The sequence below is a fragment of the Phocoena phocoena genome, chromosome 8, assembly GCF_963924675.1.
Source record: "Phocoena phocoena chromosome 8, mPhoPho1.1, whole genome shotgun sequence".
Classification (NCBI taxonomy): domain Eukaryota; kingdom Metazoa; phylum Chordata; class Mammalia; order Artiodactyla; family Phocoenidae; genus Phocoena; species Phocoena phocoena.
Genome location: NC_089226.1, coordinates 46,744,712 through 46,767,062, shown reverse-complemented (window position 1 = coordinate 46,767,062; position 22,351 = coordinate 46,744,712). Strand labels below are relative to the sequence as shown.

General features: G+C 44.7%; 1 protein-coding gene across 1 annotated transcript in view; it reads right to left on the bottom strand.

Moving 5' to 3' along the window:
• Positions 1–22,351, bottom strand: part of ME3 (malic enzyme 3) — a 199,204-nt gene that overhangs the window by 95,928 nt on the left and 80,925 nt on the right. Inside the window, exons 3-4 of the mRNA XM_065881257.1 lie at positions 6,167–6,300; positions 3,043–3,192 (exon numbers count right to left, since the gene is read on the bottom strand). Coding sequence (XP_065737329.1) covers positions 3,043–3,192; positions 6,167–6,300 — 284 coding nt within the window. The remainder of the gene's footprint in view (positions 1–3,042; positions 3,193–6,166; positions 6,301–22,351) is intronic.

The following is a 22,351-nucleotide window of genomic DNA, read 5'->3' as shown; positions in this document are numbered from 1 at the left end:
CACGGCCCAGATCAAATGTCATCTTCTTGGTGTGGGTTTCCCCTGATTCCCACTGTGAGAATTGTCACTTTATATATTGCTTGCCAAATGTGATCTCAGACCAGTTCCTTTCCTTTGGCCACCCCAGTTTCCTCATTTGTGAAATGAATGACACTGTTTACAAACTAACCTTCCAGGACTTTGGGAAGGTCCATTATAAGCCAATGGATATAAAGGCTTAGGTTCCCTCCCATTGCCCTCCTTGCCAGGCGGAGGAGGTGGGGAGATACCCAAGGTAGCTGACTGCCAGGCTGTCTACAAAGCTGATAAAACCAAGCCCTTTCCTGGAATGGCCGCTCCCTCCTTCTCCACCCATGGAATTCCTATTCAGCCTTCGAGGTGAAGCATTCCTGCTGCCCTCTGGGAAAAGAAATATTCCTCTCCCTTGTGCTCCTGTAATCCTTTGTCCCTATTAAATCTCTTATTTCCTTTTAACTTTTATTGTATTCAACTTACATTAGTATTGCTTGAGGTCAAGAACTGTATTTTGTTCTTTGGGGGTAACGGCACAGTGTGTAACATGATGCTCAGCACCTAGTAACTGCTCCAGAATTGCTCATTAACTCAAACTCGTGTTTCCTGGATTCTGCAGTGGACCCTGGAGGCAAACTCTACCATCACCAGCCTGATACTAGTTTATCTGAGGCCAATAGCTGAATTCACAATCTAGTCCATAGTGCCTGTGGAGAAGGGCTCCCACACAGCCTGGGAGTGGGAGAGGGGAGTGGGATGGCCGTGTATTTCCATGTGATCTCAGCTGCAAGCCAGTGGCAGCAGTGAGCCATGCCTTAAGGATTAAAGGACCTCTTCAGGAAACAGTGAGTCTGGAAGAGCCAAATCGCATCCTTAGTTACACATGTTTGTTCATTACATGTTCAACGACTCAATTGTTTTTGCAAAAATTTAAAAATGCAGACATATAGTAGAACTCTGCACTTATCAGTCCTTCCTTCCTCCCAGCAGTTACTGAAGGAAACAGACCCTAACATTTATGCCAGGTACCTGACCACACTATCACATTGTACCCTCACAAGGATTATTTGAGGTAGGTAGCACTATTACCTCCATTTGATAAATGTGGACATTAAGGCTGAGAGAGGTTAAGAAACTTGCCCAAGGTCAAGGAGACTAAACCACGGGGCTGACTGCGAACACCTAGCTCTTTCTTCTCACTCAGTACACAATGCTACCTTCCCATCTGAGGGTTGATTACTCGAGAAATGGATCTGATGCATTTCCTGCCCCCCTCCAGAAATTTGTGTTCCAGTAGAGGAGGCTGATACACAAATAATTAAAACATAAAGCACCAACAATAAGACTATGGAATAGAAATATGTGTAACGGATTCTGTGGGAGGCTGAAAGCAGAGTGATCAGTTCAGGCCGGCGTGGACCAGGGAGGGCTCCACAGAGACTCTTGGAAGGGGAGTGTGTGCAGGATAACTCGCATTTTGCCGGGTAGAGAATGAGGAAAGGAGAGAATGCAGGAGTCTGAGGCAGAGGGGACTACATGTGCAAAGGCATGCAGAGAATGCCAGGCATACTTGGGCAAGGAGACTAGATCGGGGAGCCAGAACATGGGGTTTTTGAGGACGATCTGGGCTGTGCCAGGCTTAGTTTTGTCGAAGTGTTCGACTTGTTTCTTTAAGCCCCAGGTGGCTGCCGACAGCCTCAGAGGAGAGAAATGACATGAGCTGAGCTGCACTGTGCAAGAGGAAGGACCTGCAAGGACCATCTGTGAGTAGGAACTGGGAGGTAAATAGGGTCCTGCATCCTTCAGGTATGTACCCTCAGCTTCCAAGGTCTCTGCCAGTGTTGGTTTTAGGGATGAGGATAAGAGAACAGGAGTCTCTTTCCTGTTGAAAGAGGCAGGTCAAAGACCAGAACTGCTGCGGGGCCTTGGTGCACTGCCTCGCTCCCCACACACCACCCCTACCCCATGCCTCAGAATGGCAGAAGTGTGGCTGCTCTGAGTAATGAGGACGAGTCTGCTGCAACAGCTGGACACCCTCCCCCGGACGAGGTGTGACACGCTGCCTTCTGCCAAGGGTAACTCTGGGGACTCCCTGGGCCCAGCCTGCAGTGCTCATCCCAAATGCTGCCTTCAGAACCGGAAGACTGTTTTTCCAAATTAACAAAAGATGTTCTGGATCCATGATTACATGTTCCCCACATAGCACATGATTTATAAACACAGATTTATAAATGCTATAAACGTAAATTACACATCTGTGCACAGTACGTTGTAAATTTAAGTATTTTAACACAGACCGAAACAATGTTCCATGACATATAATAAACCCAGGAGCTCTTTAATCATCAGTGCTAGAACTACGTGTTGACAATTACCTTGCACTGAAGACTTAAAAATCCTTCCATTTTTTCCTTTTTAATTTTTAGAAAATGTATATGCTGAACTCACCGTGAAAAAAACCAGGTGATCTCTTTAGAAAACTGCCCCCAAACTCTTTGGCTCTGAAAGAAAATGCAGTGCCAAATTTTTGCCTAATAAAATGACGATCTGAGTGGAATCTGAGTCAAACCCAAATGAAGGAATACTGGTTCTTTGAATCAGCAAAAGAATTCAGTCTCTGGCATCCAACACTCCATTATTCATGGGCCTGAATTGGCAGGAGAGCTGTTGGCACATTGGAGATGACCAGGAAAGCAGGGTTTGGAGGGACAGAGGGAGGGAGGAAGTTGGAGGTAGATAAGGAGAGAAAAACAATCTGAAATACCTCTCAGGCCAACTCTGAACAACATGTCGGGCATTTACTATTCCGAGGTGAAGAAGTTCCACTATCCCCTTGCTAGATATTCTCTCAGCTCATTTCTCTGCACATGGGGTCATTTCACTGAGCAACTGCTTAAAAACAAATGCCTCATTGGGCCACTGCCCCAATCAGAAAGCGCTTCCGGAGTCCCAACAAGCAGGGCCAGCAAGAAGATTGATTCCCCTCCATGAGACAGCCCCTCCCTGAGCCCTTGTCCCAGGACCGCTCACCGGGGCCTGCGGAAGGTCAGGCCGTAGTGCTGACAGGCCAGCCCCACGGTGGGCGTGTACACGATGGGCATGAATTTCTCCACGTCCGACGTCAGCACTCGGTAGAAGAGCTTCTCGTTCCGGTCTTGGAGCGTCATGAGGATGATGTACCTCGGGAGGCGAGACAAGAACCAAGCTGATCACGTGAGCACCATCTGCGGCAGCACGGAAGGCCCCTGATGCAAAGACCCAGGGCTCCCACTCAGCTACTTTCAATTGTACCTTCGTGGGCAAGTCACCATCGCCTCTAAGCACGTGTCTCATCATCTATGAAATGTGGAGAATAGTACCTGCCTTACGGTGCTTATTACTACACGTGGTGTAGGTGCTATTCCAATTATTTTTCATTAACTCATTTAACATGGGGAACATGCCTCCCAATGACTTGGAAGGTGGGTACTATAATTCTGACTATTTTAGAGACAAGGAGATCAAGGCACAGAGAAATGACATAATTCACCCAAGGGATCTGAACCTAAGCAATCTGACTCCAGAATCTGTGCTCTCAACCATGATGCAGGACGGTTAGTTACACTATTATTATGTGGACATTAATGAAGGACAACAGAATAACGGTATTCTGGGGATGGGGGAGGGTCAGGGAAAATACTGGGTGGACCAGTGATATAGGAACTGGCCTTTTCTACCACACAGGGCTGGTTCCTGTCACAAGCAGTGTTCACCAGTGGTTGAGTACCAAGTGATCTCAGGAAGCATGTTCCCCCCAAAATCTCTCTCTTACTTAGTTACTGAAGCCTGAAATCACTAAGCCAGGAATAAAAGCCTTCCATTCACACTCCTAAAAATGCAAAAAACGTCTGGGAGAAAAAAACCAAGGGATTGAAATTCCCAGTGAGGTGTAAGTGACTGCTGATATTGCAAACTTTCGGGACAACAATTTGGGAGAGATAATGAAGGCACGTGAGGTCCTGGCATGGAGTGGGGTGACAGAGATGCTCTGACAGGGGAATGATCCCTGGGTGTACTGTCAGGGTCCTGGGTGTGAATCGCGGCTCTGCTCTTCACTAGCTGTGTCACTGTGAGGAAGTCTTGTGACTTCTTGGGGCGTCAGCCTCTCCTTCTTCACCAAAGACACTGGTTCAGAACTAAAAAACGTGTTTTAGGAGGCACTTTTCGGAAGGGAGGATTTATGCTTAGAATAGCCAGGAGCTCAGCTCAGCACTAGTGTAAGGATTCCCTTACTCAGTAGCCATTTGTACACATCACTTCTCAATTCTGCATTCAGTGATGTCAAGTTGGTAAGTTGAAATTGGCCATGGTGGGAGTATTTACACCATGGAAACCGGCAAATGCTCTAAATTCCCACCCAACGGCCCCAGAGCCAGTTCTTAAACATTTACTAGCACTCCACTGTCCTTACCCATAAGAAGCTGGGGAGTGTCCTTAGCATTTCCCCCTAAGCACCTGCTGAAATGAGGGACTCCAGGAATGAGTGGATCAGAGTAGTCAACAGGGCAAGTGTCAGTAGCAAACCCTCTAGCACTTCCAGCATCAGGCCTCTGCCCCCTGAGCCTGACACATCTTCCCAGGCATATGAGTGAGGCCCATCTAGCTGGAAAGAACTGGAAAGGGAAGGATTTTGGATTTTGATTTTTAGGGCTTAATATCTTTAAGAAAGAGGATTTCACCTTGGACTTTAATTCTTCTTTGCAAATTTAACAAACGAGAGAAGTTTGGATTGTTCAAAGTTAGGGCACGTTTAATATTGTTAGCTGGAATCAATGTGTACTTTATGGTTTGCTCTTCAGGGTGACGAGGCTAGACCCAATCTGAGTGGAATAAACAAGAGGGAGAGAATGTTTGGCTTGGGCTGCAGTATGGCCTTGGAGTTAATGTGAGCAATGACCATAAAGGTTAGTGCTGCAGCGGAGGGGGAGAGGGGAGGGGGGAGGGGGCAGAGGCTTCCTTACCCACTACCGCTCAGAAGTGATGGATGGTACTGGAGGAACGTGGGAAGATCCTGACAAGCTGCTGCACTCAGCCCCTAGGGGGATAGCCACACCCTCAAGGACCCAAAGTCTTGGCCATTAAGCTCTATGGATATGTAAGAGGAACACTTATCTTCTCCCTACATTTCTGCTGGAGCCCATGGCAAGACGACACATTTATTTAACAAGCTCCCACATAGTGCCCACTATGGGCCAGGCACTGTTCTAAGCACGTCACAAATACTAATGTATTTAATCCTCATCACAACCCTATGAGTTAGACACCACTGATATACTCAATGTACATATGGGGAATGACCCAGAGAGGCTAAAGAACTTTTGCTGTTAAGTGGTAAAATGAGAATTTGAACTCAGTCTAGGACTAGAGTCTAGTCCTATAGCCACTAAGCTTCAACGCCTCTTAGCTACGGTGTAGCAGAGAGGTTGAAAGCACGGACTCTGGAGCTAATTACCTGTGTTTAAATCCTGTGACCTCTGAGGTCACTACCTGTTCATAGCCATGTGACCTGTGAGGTCACCACCTTCTTTAGTAAGACTGATAAAAGTTGACCCTGTGATTCCCCATTGGCCTTTCATGTCTACATCCCCACTGGGGAGGAACCAGAGGGGCAGCAGGGTTGTTAACTACTCCCCCTAAACCTCCAACGTACAACATCCCAGGTCCTTCCCAAGGTGCCCCTGTCCATTTCCCCTCTTTTCCACCACATTCCCCTTATTCCAGGAACCTGGGCCATGTACCACTTCCTTAACATACGTGTCCCTACATTTTTGCCCCATTTCTTCCCGCTGAGTAAAATGCCTTCCGTGAACCTCACTGCTGAATGCTGACGTCCTATTGGTGCTTCCTGGGCTGATTCTGCTTCCATCACTTCCACTGGTTGGAATTCAGGCTCCCTTCCCAGTCCTCCCAGGACACATTGACTGTGCCTTGATCATAACAAGCCCTGGTCCTCAAGGAGACCATCACCCTATGAAAGGAAGGGCTGGATCTGGGATCTCTCAGGGCTCTCAGCCTTTCCTGGCTAGAGAGTATCCAGAAAACCCTCTGTGGATCACAGGAAACAAACAGCTAAGCCCGGGGCTCTGGGGAGAGAGAAGAGACTTTAGGTACTAACTTGTCCAGGTCACTCTGCTGCCGCTCGTAGTATCTCATAATCCGGAGGAGCTGGACGTCCTGGCTCAGGAAGCAGGGAGGTATTAGGCCATGGATCCCAAGCTGCAGTCTTTCCTCAAGGGTAAAGGCCATGCCCTGGGGAGAACAAGAAAGAAACACACACACATAAATGGATACGCAGGAAACCAAGGAACAGAAGAGTTCCATCCACAGACAGGCCAAAGTCACTGTGACTCAACAGCAAGGACCCTGGACTCAAATCCCACCTCTGCCACTTAAGTAGCTGGGCAATCTGTGCCAGTTATCTTGACTCTTCTGGGCTCCAGCCTCCTCTTAGAAAAACATGGAAAATATCTATATCATCAGGGGTTCTTCTGGTTTATTTTTTTTAAAATGTATTTTATTTTTAAAACAGTTTTAGATTTACAGAAGAATTGAGAAGATGGTACAGAGAGTTCCCACATATCTCCTCACCTAGTTTCCCCTATTATTAATATCGTCCATCAGTATGGAACATTCGTTAGAGTTAATGAATCAACAGTGATACATTATTATTAAGTAAAGTCCACGGTTTATTCAGATTTCCTTAGTTTCCACCGAATGCCCTTCCTTTGTTATTCCAGGATCCCATCCAGGATCCCACATTACATGGAGTCATCATGTCTCCTTAGGCTCCTCTTGGCTCTGACGTTCCTTGGTTTTGATGACCTGGGAGCATTTTGAAGAGGACTGGTCAGGTATTTTGTACACTATGCCTCTACTGGAATTTGTCTGATGTTTCTCTCATGACTGCAGTGGGGTAATGGGTTTTGAGGAGGACGACCACAGAGGTGGATTGCCATTTTCACCACATCAGATCAAGGCACATACTAGCAACATGACTGGCCACTGTCGATGTTGACCATGATCACTTGGTTGAAGTAGTACTTGTCAGGTCTCTCCACTGTAAAGTTACTTGGAATTCTGCATGGGATATTTGTCTCATTTGTTTGTTCAATCATTCATTTATATTAGAATGAACTCGTGGGTATTTGTTTTATACTCTGGGTTATAATCCAATACTGTCTTATGTATTTTTTTTGCTCAAATTGTTCTAGCTTTGGCCATTGGAAACTCTTTCAGTTGGCTCTGTGTCCCTTTAACTCCTATAATTTTGCTTGTCCCTTCCCTTCCCTTCCCTTCCTTTCCTTTCCTTTCCTTTCCTCCCTTTCTCTTTTTCATTAGTACTTCTTATTTTCTGCCACTACAAGATGCTCCAGGCTCATCTTGCACATTGCCTGCCCAAGTCCTAGAATCAGCCATTTTTTTCAAAGAGGCTGGATTCCTTTTTGGAGCATGGTATTAGAAACCACAATCTGGGTTCTACTTATTCCTTGTGCTCCTTGCTACTGGAGTTTCTTTGTTTTCAGTCCCTCTCAGCTGACAGAGTAAGGAAATGAATCTATACTAAGCTAAATACCAGTTCATACTAATGTCTCTAACTCTAACCCATTACCACATGGATCTTTCTAGCCTCATCACCTTGCTGGTCTGTCAGTTCTGATTCCAACAGTGAGAGACTTAGCTCCCATCATCTGCCATCTACATGCTTAATTACTCAGTACTGTAATATATATGTAGTGGTATGTTGTTATTGTTTTAATTTGCAACTCCCTGTTGACATATAGTAGTATCAACACTGTTAACCTGTGCTACAGTGGGAGACAACTTGATGAGCTAGAGTATAGTGCTTAAGTGTCATTGTTTTTGCCTTTACTCTTATAAACTCCACACATTTCCGAAGTCACTTAGATCAGCACTTTTCCTTGAACCCCCTTCACTGACAGTTAGATTCTCTTATCACAGTCTGCATTCCTTCCTGGGATCCTCCAACCTATTAAATATTTAAAAATAAATCCGAATACATTAAGGTCCATTGTTTGTACTGTAAAGTTCCATGAGTTTTGACAAAGGCATAATATCACGTATCCATCACGACAGTATTGTACTATAGTACAATACTATACAGTTTCAGTGTTCTAAAATCCCATGTGTTTTACCCATTCATCCCTCCTTCCACTCCCTGAATTTTGGCAAGTACTGATTTTTTCTTTTTTCTTTTTTTTTTACTGTCTCTACAGTTTTGCCTTTTCCAGAACATCATACAATTGGAATCATACATTATGTAGCCTTTTCAGACTGGCTTCCTCTCACTTGGCAATAAGGGTCACCCATGTATTTTTGCGGCTTGATCACTCATTTTTTTTAAATCACTGAATGGCATTCCATTGGTTGTACCACAGCTTGTTTCTCCATTTACCTAAAGGACACCTTGGTTGCTTTCAGTTTTGGGTGAATATAAATAAAGTTACTGTAAACATTCATGTGCAGGTTTTCGTGTGAACATACATTTTCAAAACAGTTGAGTAAATACACAGAAGTGCGACTGCTGGATCACATGGTAAGATTCCACTTAACTTTTTCAGAAGCTGCTAAGCTGTCTTCCAAAGTGGCTGCATCACTTTGCATTCCCACCAGCAGCAAATGAGCTTCTGTTGCTCCACATCCTCTCTAGCAATTGGTATTACCAGTTTAAAAAATTTCAGTCATTGTAACAGATATGTAGTGGCATGTTATTATTGTTTTAATTTGTAACTCCCTATTGACATATTATGTTGAGCATTTTTTATATGCTGATTTTTCACCTGTATATCTTCTTGGTAAGGTACTGTTCAGATCTTTCACCTATTTTTTAATTGTTTTTTTCTTATTGTTGAGTTTTAATAGTCCTTTGATCTACAGTTTTAATGCAATCCCTATCAAAATCTGAATGGCCTCTTTTGCAGAAATAGGAAAGCCAATCCTCAAATTCATACGGAATAGCAAGGGACTTTGAACAACCTAAACCATTTAAAAAAAAAAAAAGATTTCAAAACTTAACATTAAACTGTGGCAATCAAAATAGTGTGGTGCTTTAAAAAAAGGAAAAAAAACAGTGTGGTACTGGCATAAGTACATATAGATCAACAGAACAGAATCAGAAATAAGAGTCCAGAAATAAACCCATACATCTGTGGCAAGTTGATTCTTGACAAGGATGCCAATTCCATTCAGTGGGGAAAGGATAGTTTCTTCAAGAGATGCAGCTGGGCCAACTGGATTTCCACATGCAAAAGAATGAAGCTGGACTCCTAATTAACTCAAAACAGATCAATAGCCTAAATATAAGAGTTAAAATCATAAAACTCTTAGAAGAAAACATAGGGGTAAGTCTTCATGACCCTGGGTTTGACTATGGATTCTTAGATATGACACCAACAGCACCAGCAGCAAAGAAAAAATTAGATAAATCGACTTCATCTGAAAACTTCTGTGCATAAAGGGACACTATCAAGAAAGTGAAAAGACAATGTACAGGGGCTTCCCTCGGGGCTCAGTGGTTAAGAATCCTCCTGCCAATGCAGGGGACACGGGTTTGAGCCCTGGTTCGGGAAAATCCCACATGCCACGGAGCAACTAAGCCCGTGCACCACAACTACTGAGCCTGTGCTCTAGAGCCCACGAGCCACAACTACTGAGCCCACGAGTCACAACTACTGAAGTCCGTGCACCTAGAGCCCGTGCTCCGCAACAAGAGAAGCCACCGCAATGAGATGGTTTCGTTCCCTGCAACGAAGAGTAGCCCCCGCTCGCCACAACTAGAGAAAGCCCACACGCAGCAACGAAGACCCAACGCAGCCAAAAATAAAATTAATTAATTAATTAAATTTATATATAAAAAAAGACAACATACAAAATGAGAGAAAATATTTGGCAATCGTAGGTCTGATAACAGTTTAATATCCAGTCTCTAAGTAACTGCTACAACACAACAAAAACAACCCAAGTAAAAAATGGGCAAATAACTTGAACAGATATTTCTCCAAAGAAGATATACAAATGGCCAATAGCATATGAAAAAATATTCAGCATCATTAGTCATTAGGGAAAGTCAAATAAAAACTACAGTGAGATACTGTTTCACACCCACTAGGATGGCTGAACTATAAACCAAAAAACCAAAAAAAAAAAAAAAAGAAAAGAAAACAAAAAACCAAAACACCCCCAGTAAATAACAAGTGCTGGTGAAGATGTGGAGAAACTGAAACCTTTGTACATTGCTGGTAGAAATGTAAAGTGTGGCAGCCCCTATGGAAAAATGGTTTAGCATTTCCTCAAAAAGCTAAACACAGAATTACCATATGACCCCAGTATATAATTCTACTCCTAGTATATGCCCAAAGGAACTGAAAGCAAGGACTTGAACAGTTACTTGTACCCCAATGTTCATTGCAGTATTATTCACTATAGCCAAAAGGTGGAACCCAGGTGACCACCATGTGAACAGATAAACAAAATGTATATACGTACAATAAAATTTATTCAAACATAAAAGAGAATGAATTCTGATACATGCTACTTCATGGATGAACGTTGAAAACATTATGATACAGAAGGACAGATACAAAAGGAAAAATATTGTATGATTCCACTTACATGAAATATCTAGAATAGGCAAATTCATGGAGGCAGAAAGTAGATTAGGATTACTAAAGGCTGGGCGGTGGGGAACTGGTGGGTGAGTTATTACTTAATGGTTATTTAGGGCAATGAAAAAGTTTCAGAAACGGGCAGTAGTGACGGTGGCACAACATTATGAACATACTTAATGACAATTAATTGTACAAATGGTTTAACCAAATTTTGCTGTAAACATATATATATACTTTACCACAACTTAAAAAGTTAATAATGGATTATCTCCCAAACCACTGAATTGTGTACTTTAAATGAGTGAATTGTGTGGTATGTGAATTACAACTCTATAAAGCTGTTTTAAAAGAATTCTTTGCATATTTCGGATACAAGTCCTGTATCAGACATGTGTTTTGTAAATATCTCTTCCAGTACGTGGCTTGTCTTTTCATTCTCTGACTGGTGTCTTTCACTGAACAGCATTTTCTGGTTTGGGCACTGGCAGGGAGAGATGGGGGACAAGTAGGACGTCATGGAATCTGCTCCCTGGCCCAGTGAAGCCCTCTGGGGACAGTGTCTGCTGGCAGAAGTTGCAGGACCTGTTCTCATAAGGGATACTGAGGGACATGGGGACCCCAGCTGCCCTGCCTTTAACCTGAAATGATAATGTACAACACACTGTGAAAAAGAGACACCTTTTCCGTGTAGAACTCTGGGTGGCTCTGCTGAATGAGGGCTGCCCTAGCACTGCCTAGAAGCTCCTGGTCGAGGCTTCCTCAGCTTCCCCAACCTTCTCACTGTGGCGATGGCCACAGTGGCAAGCCCCAGAGTGGCTCCATGGGTGGCACACATCAACAAGGAAAGGACCAGAATCCCCATGGGGGGGATTGTGTAGGGGGCTGAGAACAGTTTTTAATTAACTAATTCATTAATGAATACTGTTATTATGACCCCCATTGTAGTCAAGGCTGATGATACCTGGGGCAACGCTGTTTAAGCTCCCTATTCATAATAAGCCCCAAGTAACGCAAGGTTCCTCCTAGAAGTGAAGGCTGTGGGGTGATAAGTGAGAACTAAATGACGCTGATGGCTGTCTAGCTTCCCCAGACTCCTATGGGGAGGGGAAGCTTGAAAAGGTAGGAAGCATCAGCTCCACTCATTCCTCCACCAGCTGGAAAATACCTCATCTACCATTATTACAAGTGTTTTTACAGGGAGTTTAATAATGACAGGGCGATTCAAGCCCATATATTGATCAATCCCACCTAGCTGTTGCTATCATCAGCTCTAAGAAAAGGACTAATAAATACCCAATCTCACTCCATCCCTAACAATCACCTTGTGAGGAAGTTTTGCAGCCTCTACTGTACAGATAAGACAGCTGAGCATGAGAGGTTATATGATGCTCCTGAAGTTGCATAGTTATTACCCCATATTTTATTGCTTGCTAAACCAGGATGCATCTTTTTTTTTTTTTTGCGGTACGCGGGCCTCTCACTGTTGTGGCCCCTCCCGTTGCGGAGCACAGGCTCCGGACGCGCAGGCTCAGCGGCCATGGCTGACGGGCCCAGCCGCTCCGCGGCATGTGGGATCTTCCCGGACCAGGGCACGAACCCGCGTCCCCTGCAACGGCAGGCGGACTCTCAACCACTGCGCCACCAGGGAAGCCCCAGGATGCTTCTTATAATCAGTAAGTCCGTTCGGTGTGATAATCTCTTCCCTGATGATTTCTTTGACTAGGGATAAGTCACAGTCAACATTTGATCACAGGCTCTATTTTTGCCACTTATATAGTGTACACCCTGCCAGGACCTTGGTGAGATGGACCTCAGAAAATGTGAGTTGGGATGGTGAGGGGTGAAAGAGGAGTGGAAAAAAAGAGAAATAGAGTGAAAAAAGCGAATATTGGCTATTCCCTATTTCCTCTTCGTTTTTCTTTGTAACCTCGGAATATCCGAAACTATGAATTCTGGCTCCTATTATAATTCTGGCTTTTATAAAGTAATAACGATCACTCAGCTTATGAAAATCCTGAGGAATTGTTCCTCCTCTCAGAAGAACTGCTGGAACTGTTAGAAAGACCTATCGGGATACGCTCGACTCTGTTTGAAAGTATGACTCATGGAGCAAAGTACTCTCCGCACATAAAATTCCCAACGTTTTCTTCATCAAAGCCCAAAGTCACCAGTTCATAAATTTCCTGTGCTGGCTACCAGCTTTGCAAGCATGGTATGACACCTAGGTCCTTGATCCTTTTGCAGGAAACAGCTTGCCCTGGAGACTGGGCACTCTCACTAAACACCATCAAGCAGGTGAGTCTTCACTGGCTTAGTAAAGACTGGGTTTGTCTCTCCTTGGCTGTAGGATCCCAGGCAGGCCCGGCATTTAATTATGACATCATCTTTGTTAATGACCACTGTGGCTTTTAATAAGAGTCTGCTTCTTTCTACAAGAACTAAGTGTTTCTCTTGTCTGACTGCCACCAACTTCTTTTGTATTTCAGGAAAAAGTATGACTGTTTAGCAACTGGTAATTTCAGGGATTAAAAAAAATACTTCTAGAAACTTCTTTTCTTCCTGAAGCTAATGTTAAGGCAACTTCAGATTTACAAGTTTGCAAAGCAGAAATGCAGGCACTTTAGCTTTACCATGGCTTCCAAAATAGGATAGGCACAAGACAATTCAATCGGGTGTAAGGGAAAAGTATTAGAACTTACATTTCTCTACGAAAAAAATAAACTTTACTAATTGGCACTCAGGCTCTTGGTCTGTATGTCAAAAAGTCACAATTCCCATAAGGTATACCAGAAGTCCTAAGGTAAGAGTAGGGTTTGTACAACTTGGAGGAGTTGACAGTGGGGGGCCTTATTCATTCTTACTACATTGAGAATCTACAGTTTCTGTATGCCTAGTTAAATAGAGTTTGGGGTCATATTATCTAGTTTTAACAAAGTCCTCAAAATAGGACAAATGGCTTTTAAAAAATGGCTGACTTTCTTAGCAGAGAGCAAGCTTGTGGTGTTCAGCCAGGACACACCAGTAAGGACCTACTAGTTATGACTCTTTTGAAATATCTGAATCGCTACAGAGCCACTGCTCTGACTACTCCCCCCAGTCAGGTGCCCCTCCCAACCTGCTCTGGCTTCTCCCAGGGAACCTTTGGAACCTCCCCAAGATCCAGCAACCAATGGGTTAATGTTTAGCAAAGCAGGTGGCTTCCAGATCCTGCTGCAGCACTAAAGGCCTGCGACTGTTTTGATTGGTCAGTGCCTACGCTGTACCAGTGTTAATCTTTTAACCATCAACCTATTTTATCATCTTTACTGAATGAGCATCCCTGGCTCAGCCAGTAAATTCCACCCATGGGCTCAACCCCGGACAAAACTTACTGGCATCAGAGAGAAGATATTTGAATAGATCCCACCATCAAATGGCACGGGTCAAAGGCAGAGAGCCCATCAGCCTCCTGCTGTCCAGAGACCCAGGCTTCCCAGTGCTTCTCAAAAACTGACCTTTCCCGGCTTCCCTGGTGGCGCAGTGGTTGAGAGTCCGCCTGCCGAGGCAGGGGACATGGGTTCGTGCCCCGGTCCGGGAAGATCCCACATGCCGCAGAGCGGCTGGGCCCGTGAGCCATGGCCGCTGAGCCTGCGCTCCGCAACGGGAGGGGCCACAACAGTGAGAGGCCCGCGTACCGCAAAAAAACAAACAAAAAAACCCTGACCTTTCCCAACCTGAGGTCTCCCAAGCCCCTCTTGATGATCTGCCTATTGCCTCTGGATCCAGAGCCTTGCTGTACGCTTGACAATCTCTTCTCATTCACTCTTCAAACATTTATGAGTTCCTACTTTGTGCTAGGTGTACCCTGTTAGGCACTAGGGAGTCCTGAAAGGAACAGGAGCCGGTGACTGTGCTCCTGAGTCTTCTGGCAAAGACACGTGGATTAACATGTACTGGTGATCCTGGGCCTCTGCCTCGGGCAGGCCACTTCTCCAACCTATGAAATGGAAAGCTGCCTGTTTCATGTCTGTGGGATTAAATGAAATAACGTGAGTGAAATGCTCAGCACGGGTGCTGGCACACAGGAAGTGCTCAGTGAACGCCAACTGTTCTCCTTATTACCATTACTATTTGTTCATGGGGCAGGGTGACACAAGAGAGCTCATTAGCGATGCATGAGATAAGCCCTGAAGGGTGGTCAGGGGCTCATCCTGCAGAAGGGGGCTGGAGGAACAGGGGCTGAAGTGCCGTCGCCACATCCAGCGTAACCACTTGTCTGATGGCCCAGGCAAGGCTCCATGCACTTGCTCTGTCCTCCACCCCACCCAACAGGCACACTCACTCTGGCTGCCATGCCCTGACTCACGTCAGGATCCCTGTCCTCCTTGCTCTGACTGCTTCCTCCGTCCATCCATCTTCCAATCCCCAGTAGAGGCTGCCCCTCCAGGAGGCCTTCCCTGATGCCCCATCTCACGCAGCTCTCCATCTTCTCTAAGAGTCATTGTCATACAGTTTAGCACATGAAGGGCATTTCCTGTTTGATTTCTTGACCGTTCATTAATGACTAGATAATAAACTTGAGGTAATGGGAAGCAGACACTCTGAAGCAGCTAACAACAGGATGTAGCACAAAAATATCGTCACCAATAACAAGAGCAACTGTTAGCTTTCACTGAGCATCCGCTGGGTTGGGTCAGGCACTGAGGCAGGCACTTCACACTGGTCATCTCATTTAACCCTCACGGCAACCCTGAGGTAACAATCTGAGGATTATTATCCCCATTTTATGGACTAGGAAACTGAGGCCAGAGGGGTAACTTGCCCAAGGTCACACAGTAGGTCGATGGAAAAACCAGGAGTAGAACCCAGATCCATACGCTTCCAAAGTTCACACTCGTTCCTCTGTGCTAATCAGCTGCTCCTGAGACTGGACAGATTAAACAGGTTGTCGACTGAGTTGGCTTTGAGTTGACTGGAGATAGAATAATTCTGCTTCTGCAAATGGAGCGTTACCTTAATGGTTCAGCCACTGCTAAGTGCTCCTCTGTATTAGCACCAGACTGGTCAGCCTATCCGCAAACAGGAGTGTTTGTACATCTGCGATTATGTACTTGGCCCATGACATACACGTAGCCATGTTTCCTCAGAGCAGCGTCGTTACTGGAAGGAAGGATTAGCAGGCACACGTGTACCAGTAAAGGTTTCTGTTCCAGCACCGTTACGTCATGCTCTGAGCTGACTGCTTATGCCACAGCTGGCCAGCTTCTTCCCTCAGTCAACGGCAACAGCAGAGAGGAGCCGCTGCCGGGACAGAGCTGGGGGCAGTCAGCTCCGAAACTGTACAGTGGAAGCTGACCAGCTGTTAGGGGACCGGAAGGCATTTCCTCCTCCTTCTGCCTAGTAATTCAGGACTCAATGTTTGGGACTTTTATGAGTTAGGGTGACGTGGACTCCAGTTGGAGATAGGAAGTGGGATTACTGAGGCTGCTGTTCTCTGACTGAACCCCAGGTTTATGAGGGCCCCTGAGCACACGTCTGGGATGGATATATGGGGGTCTTAGAAACACAGGCATCGGGAAGTCTTAGCAGAGACAGCCCTGAGAATGGCCTTCCTCCCAGACATACTTCTGTGATCTGGTGCAAAATTACAGATCCAGAAACACAGTGTAAATTCCCGAAAGGAGAGTGGACGATACGCTACTCCTTACTGCCCAGAACCAACCCGAAACAAGTTTTGGGTTCAGAGACTGGGCTTTGGTACTGCAAATGTATGGAGGCTGCCTGTAACCGTTCCACCTATGATGTGCACAGTTCTTGTTCTAGTGGGATTACGCTTCCATTTTCCTTCCATCGGATAACCAGCAGGATGCAGAGGTGCTGCCCTCACACAGCCCGTATGGGGGAAGGGAACCATAAGAAAAAAGCTCTACATTCAGTCCCTCTACTTTCTGGCTGTGTGATTCTGGAGAAAGTGGCTGCACCTCTCTGAGTCTGCTGCATTCACTGGGTGGTTGTGCCAGTCGGATAAGAACATTGAGATGCTGGCATCTCTTTGTAAATTCAAAGACGTGGCAAAAAGAGTTTTCAAAGGCTGTGACTAAGCAGGTTAGCAACTGCACTTTATGGTATTTATTTCCTTTCTTGTCTGTTTTCCCTGCAAGACAATAAGACTTTTGCGGGCAGGGACGATGTCTAATGAATCGTGTGCCCCTCTGCCGAGCACGTCTTGCATATTTTTACGCTTTATTGTTTCTAAAATGGTCTCATGTGGTTTACGTCATTTGACCCCAAACAGGGCAGGTGTTATTATCCACATTTATAGAAGAGGCAGTTGAGGCCCAGGTGGGTCAATGTCATGCTGAGGGCGTGTGGCCAGTACAAGCCAGTCAAAAGCATGTGACAATAATGGCTCTTTCAATTGTTTTGCCATTGGAAGACTAGTTTACACAAAGTTGTTGGATAAGGGCCAACGTGGAAGAGAAATGGAGGAGTCTGCTCCTGAAATGCTTGGTGACTCTAGGATTTTGTCCTAAGTGAACAAGGGAACAGAGGTGGCTAGTTGGAAGGCTTATGAATCATTCTGTTGGCAAAATTCCCCGCGGCGGTTTGAATGCTTCAGACCCTCTCTTCCCAAAAGGCTATGATTTAAAACTTAAATAATATTGTTCTTGGCACCCTGAAGGCCCTCTAACTCAGCTGGACCTCCACAGGGTAATGGGACAGGAAGGTGATGGGCAGGGGAGCCGCTGAGGACAGGGGAGTACCGCTTCCTTCCTCCAACAGCTAGACGGCTCCTTGACGAGTCCAGCCTGGGAGGACTGGGTCAAAAAGTGAACTACGACCAGGAGGAATAAAGCAAACAGACACTGAACAGGCATTGTGCGTGCATGCCTGGTGCGTGCCGTCAAGTGGGTAGGGGTGCCAGCGCTGGACGTGAGGCCGACCAAGGACAAGTTCATCTTACAGGGCAACTGTCCAGCAAATTGTTGGTAACCTGTTCCAGCCCTGACGTTATAATCAAATCCTCCTCCTCCTGGGCCTTGGCCTCAACTCCGCTCCCCCATCAGGTGAACCAGAGAGGAGGTCATTCTGCCCAGGAGACAGATGACCGATGTGCATACAGGGGATCAGGGTAACCAGTCTCCTTCTCTGTGGTGACAGCAGGAGGCGGGGCTGAAAGTTAAAAGCTGAAGTACTGGGAATGCTTTCTGAACTGTATTTCCATTTTTAAATTAGATTTATATTAAAAGAAAGGGAAAGGAGAAATGTAGAACCTCAAACCATGTGAGTTTTTCTTCTTACCAGTGCTTAGTTTACATCATCAACATTAAATGGTTTCATTATTTCCTCCTGAGATAGAGTCTAATCCTTGCACTTAATGAATCTGAGAATCTCTTTAAAAATTTCTCAGCTCAGAAACATGATCGGCTCTGGGACCTCTGTGCTTAGGGTCCACAGGTACTTAGTTAATCAAATCATTCTTTTCTATTGGTGATTTCCTAAAAGGTCACTGGAATTCCTACAGTCGTGGCTCGGCTATTCTAGAGTGACATTGTGTCCTCTGAAGGAAGCGAGGTTGACATTCAAAGAGAACTGCAGGGTGACCTCTCCTCCAAATGTCTCAAAATAAACAGCTCTATGCCCAAGGCTATATTTAGTGCCATTAGCTACCAAGCTCTTGTAAAACCTCTATCCTGTGATAAGTACAGTCAATATTTAAAGTCTTCTTTAAAGGACAAAGGAACAGCTTATTCTAAATTTATTCTGATTGACTAAATACACCACTGAATGACTGATTGGGTCACTGTTGAATAGTCTGGAAATTTAATTTGCTTTTACAGATGAATATTCAGTTTGTAGGCTGGTTTATATCTTATAGCTTCTATTAAATTAATAAAGATTTTAGTACCATTTTTTAGTGCCTACTAAAGGACAGGCTGTGTAGATATTGAATGAACCAATTTGAATTTTAGCCTTCTACAATATCCATATGAAGTATAATATCTGCCCAAGGTTATACAGTTAATAAGTTGTGGAGCTGGAACACAGACTCAGGTCTGTGTGCCACTAAAGTCCATATTTGTAATCACTATTTTGCACACAACGTTTTGCATCCTTTGTTGTGATTTGAACATTTTGCAATAACGTTTGTCAGCCACGTTAAAGACAGTTTGATCAGTCTACTAAAGTGAGACTTTCTTGGCTCGCCTTATCCCACTAGACCCCAGCCTATTACCTTTAACACCTTCTCTAGAGGGAAAGGGGAAAAGCATTCAGCAACATTTAGTGTTCTTTCCCCAAAGATGGGAGAACGACAAGGCTGGGAACAGAAGAGAAATATTCACCCCAGGAGAAATAAATACGGCTGAGTCTATCAAACCAGCTCTGACTGTGAAATCAATTTAACAGGGAGCAACCAATATTTAAAAAATGATGTAGACTTGAGCAGAAAATACCAGGTTGTATCACATTTGGCATGGACAAGTATCGTTTTGCTAAACTTTTGCTTAATTTCAAGTGTATGTGTGTGCATGTATGTGTGCGTGTATATTGTGTACTGTGTACTGGCTTGTGATGTAAAGTGTATTTTTTGTGTGTGTGTGTGGTACGCGGGTCTCTCACTGCTGTAGCCTCTCCCGTTGCGGAGCACGGGCTCAGCAGCTATGGCTCATGGGCCCAGCCGCTCTGCGGCATGTGGGATCTCCCCGGACCGGGGCACGAACCCGCGCCCCCTGCCTCAGGCAGGCAGACTCTCAACCACTGCGCCACCAGGGAAGCCCCTGTAAAGTGTATTTTTAACTGAAGGTTGTGGTTTAAACGTTTTGAGAAACACGGTAGCACAGGATAATGATTACGAGTGATGGAGTCTGACTGCAAAAGACTGAATGCCAGCTCTGACCCTTACTAGATGCACCTGGGTACGTTACCTAACTTTTCAGGTTTCAGGTTCCTCCTCTGTAAAACCGGGCTGATAACAGTATGCACTTCATAATGTGTGTCACACGTAGCAGTGTATCTGATGCTTAGTAAGGCCTCACTAAGTAAATGTCAGCTATCGTTATTTCAAGCAAAGCAGGTTGGGTGATAATTTGTTGGCAAAAGCAATGCTTTGTATTATGTCTCCAGAATCATTTCAATTCCAGACACAGACATCCATCTGCTTCCTGGGCATCCCGACCTACATGTCTCATAGGCCTGTCAAACACCACATGTTGCAAATCAAACTCATCTTCCAGGCCAAACCTCCCTCCCACACTCTCTACTCAGCAATGGTATCACACGGTAGCTCATTAGAAATTTGAATCATCCTGGATTCCTCACAACTCAGTCCAAATTTGCAGTCATTACCAAATCTAGGTGATTTTCTATCTCCTGAATAGTTTGAGACAGAGTTTGAGATTCCTCTTTTATCCACCTTCCTCATTCTCATCCTCCTTTTCTTAAGATCGACATCATCCCCGGTCTGCTCATAAACGAATGGCTCTGCAAGTCCTGGCCTCCAGTCTGAACGCCCCCCATTCCTCGCTCTCATCGTCCCACCCCTGGAATACACCTTTCAGAACTTGCCAGACTGACATTTTCCAAAAACCAAATTTGATAATTTCACTCTCTAACTTAAAACATCTTTATCTGACCTAGAGATTATCATATTCAATACTAAGTGATGTAAGTAAAACAAAGACAAATATATATGACTTATATGTGGAATCTAAAAAAATGATGTGAACTTATTTAAAAAACATAAATAGACTCACAGACATAGAAAACAAACTTTTGGTTACCAAAAGGGAAAGGGGGGTGGGATAAATTAGGAATCTGGGATTAACAGGTAACACAATGCTATATATAAAATAGATAAACAACAAGAACCTACTGCATAGCATAGGGAACTATATTCAATGTATCGTAATAACCTATAAGGGAGGGACTTCCCTGGTGACGCAGTGGTTAAGAATCCACCTGCCAATGCGGATTCGGGCCCTGGTCTGGGAAGATCCCACATGCTGTGGAGCAACTAAGCCCGTGCGCCTAGAGCCCGTGCTCCGCAATTAGGGAAGCCATCGCGACGAGAAGCCCGCGCACTGCAACAAAGAGTAGCTCCCACTCGCCACAACTAGAGAAAGCCCACTTGCAGCAACAAAGACCCAACACAGCCAAAAATAAATAAATAAATAAAATAAATAAATTTATATATAAAAGAAAATAACCTATAAGGGAAAAGAATCTGAGAAAGAATATATGTGTGTGTTATGTGTGTGTGTGTGTGTGTGTGTGACTGAATCACTTTGCTGTACGCCTGAAATATTGTAAATCAACTATACTTCAATAAAAAATCTTTATCAAAGCCTGCAGCGCTTTTCGTAAGCTGTGCATCATTCTTGGCTTCATCTCCTGCCAACCTCCATGAGAAGCCCTCAACATAGCAAACTCCTTTACCATTCCCAGAGGAAGTGGGCATTTTCGTGCCTGTGTGTGTGTCCACGTGCTGGTGCCTCTGCTGAGCATGCTCTTCTATGCCTGTCCACTAATCACTCTAGTGCACAGAAGGATGAAAGGTTATTGACCTAAACTTACAATTCTCAAAATTCAGTGTACCTGGGGAGCACCTGGGTTGCTGGTTTAAAATTCAAGTCCTAGGCCTGTACCTGTGAATGCTGATTCCTGCGGAGTCGGGGCTTTTCACCTGCACCCCCAGTGATAATGAGGAACTGCCCCAGAAGAGGAGACAAAAGTTTTGCCCAAATTCTAATCCACCGCACACGAATTCAGGAGTATAGGTGAGTACATTGTCCTGGGGAAATATCTCAGTAGAAACGCAATCATGAGAATTTCTGAAGGGGGTGGGGCTGAGGCGGGTGGAGGCTGACTTATTAGTAAAGATTTATCTTTCGGGATGTGCAGCAATGACAAGAAGGAAAATGCTGCTCTTTAATATAATTATCTGTTAATGCTATTGCCTGAAAATACGAAGGCTGCATACGGCCAAAGCACAACGATGGCACTAATCATCACACACTGTTGTCTAGCAAGGTCTCTCTTTGTCCCTAGTGGAAAACCCTGATGGGAGTCCTGACACTGGGTAAGTTCATAACAGAGAGAAAATCGGCTGCCACACCTATGCACAAGACAGGAGCCGAGTTCTTTCCACTGGGTCTGAATCAAAGGGATTTCTCCGTTATTTTCCTTAGTAAGAAAAAAAAGAAAGAAAAGAAGAGAGAGAGAACAGAAGCTTCAAGTTAAGTATCTGGGCATTCTGGGTAGTTACACGTTGGTGAGAAATCAAGATCATTAAACATTGGTGAGAAATCAAAACCAGTGACTGGCTTTTATAGGGAACAAATCTCTGAAGTATTTTTATGGATGAAAGTTAATGCAAACCAGATAACCTGAGGCTTGCAGATAAGGACCTTAGGAAGCTTTTCTCACTGCTGCCTCTGCTGAGCTGTCCGCCACCTGGTCCACCCTTCTTACTCATTCACTCATTCAACTAGCAGGTACTGTGTGACGTACATAATTCTAGGCGCAGGTGAGAGATGGCAAAGCAGTAGGGAAAATTAACACAGATGACACAAGACAAAGTGATTCATCATTCATTCAAAGGAACAAAACAAGGGGGTGCCATTCATTTGGCAAAAATTTGTTAAGTAGCTACTTTGTGCAAGGAAATGTGCTAGGCATGGGGATGCAGCTGTGTG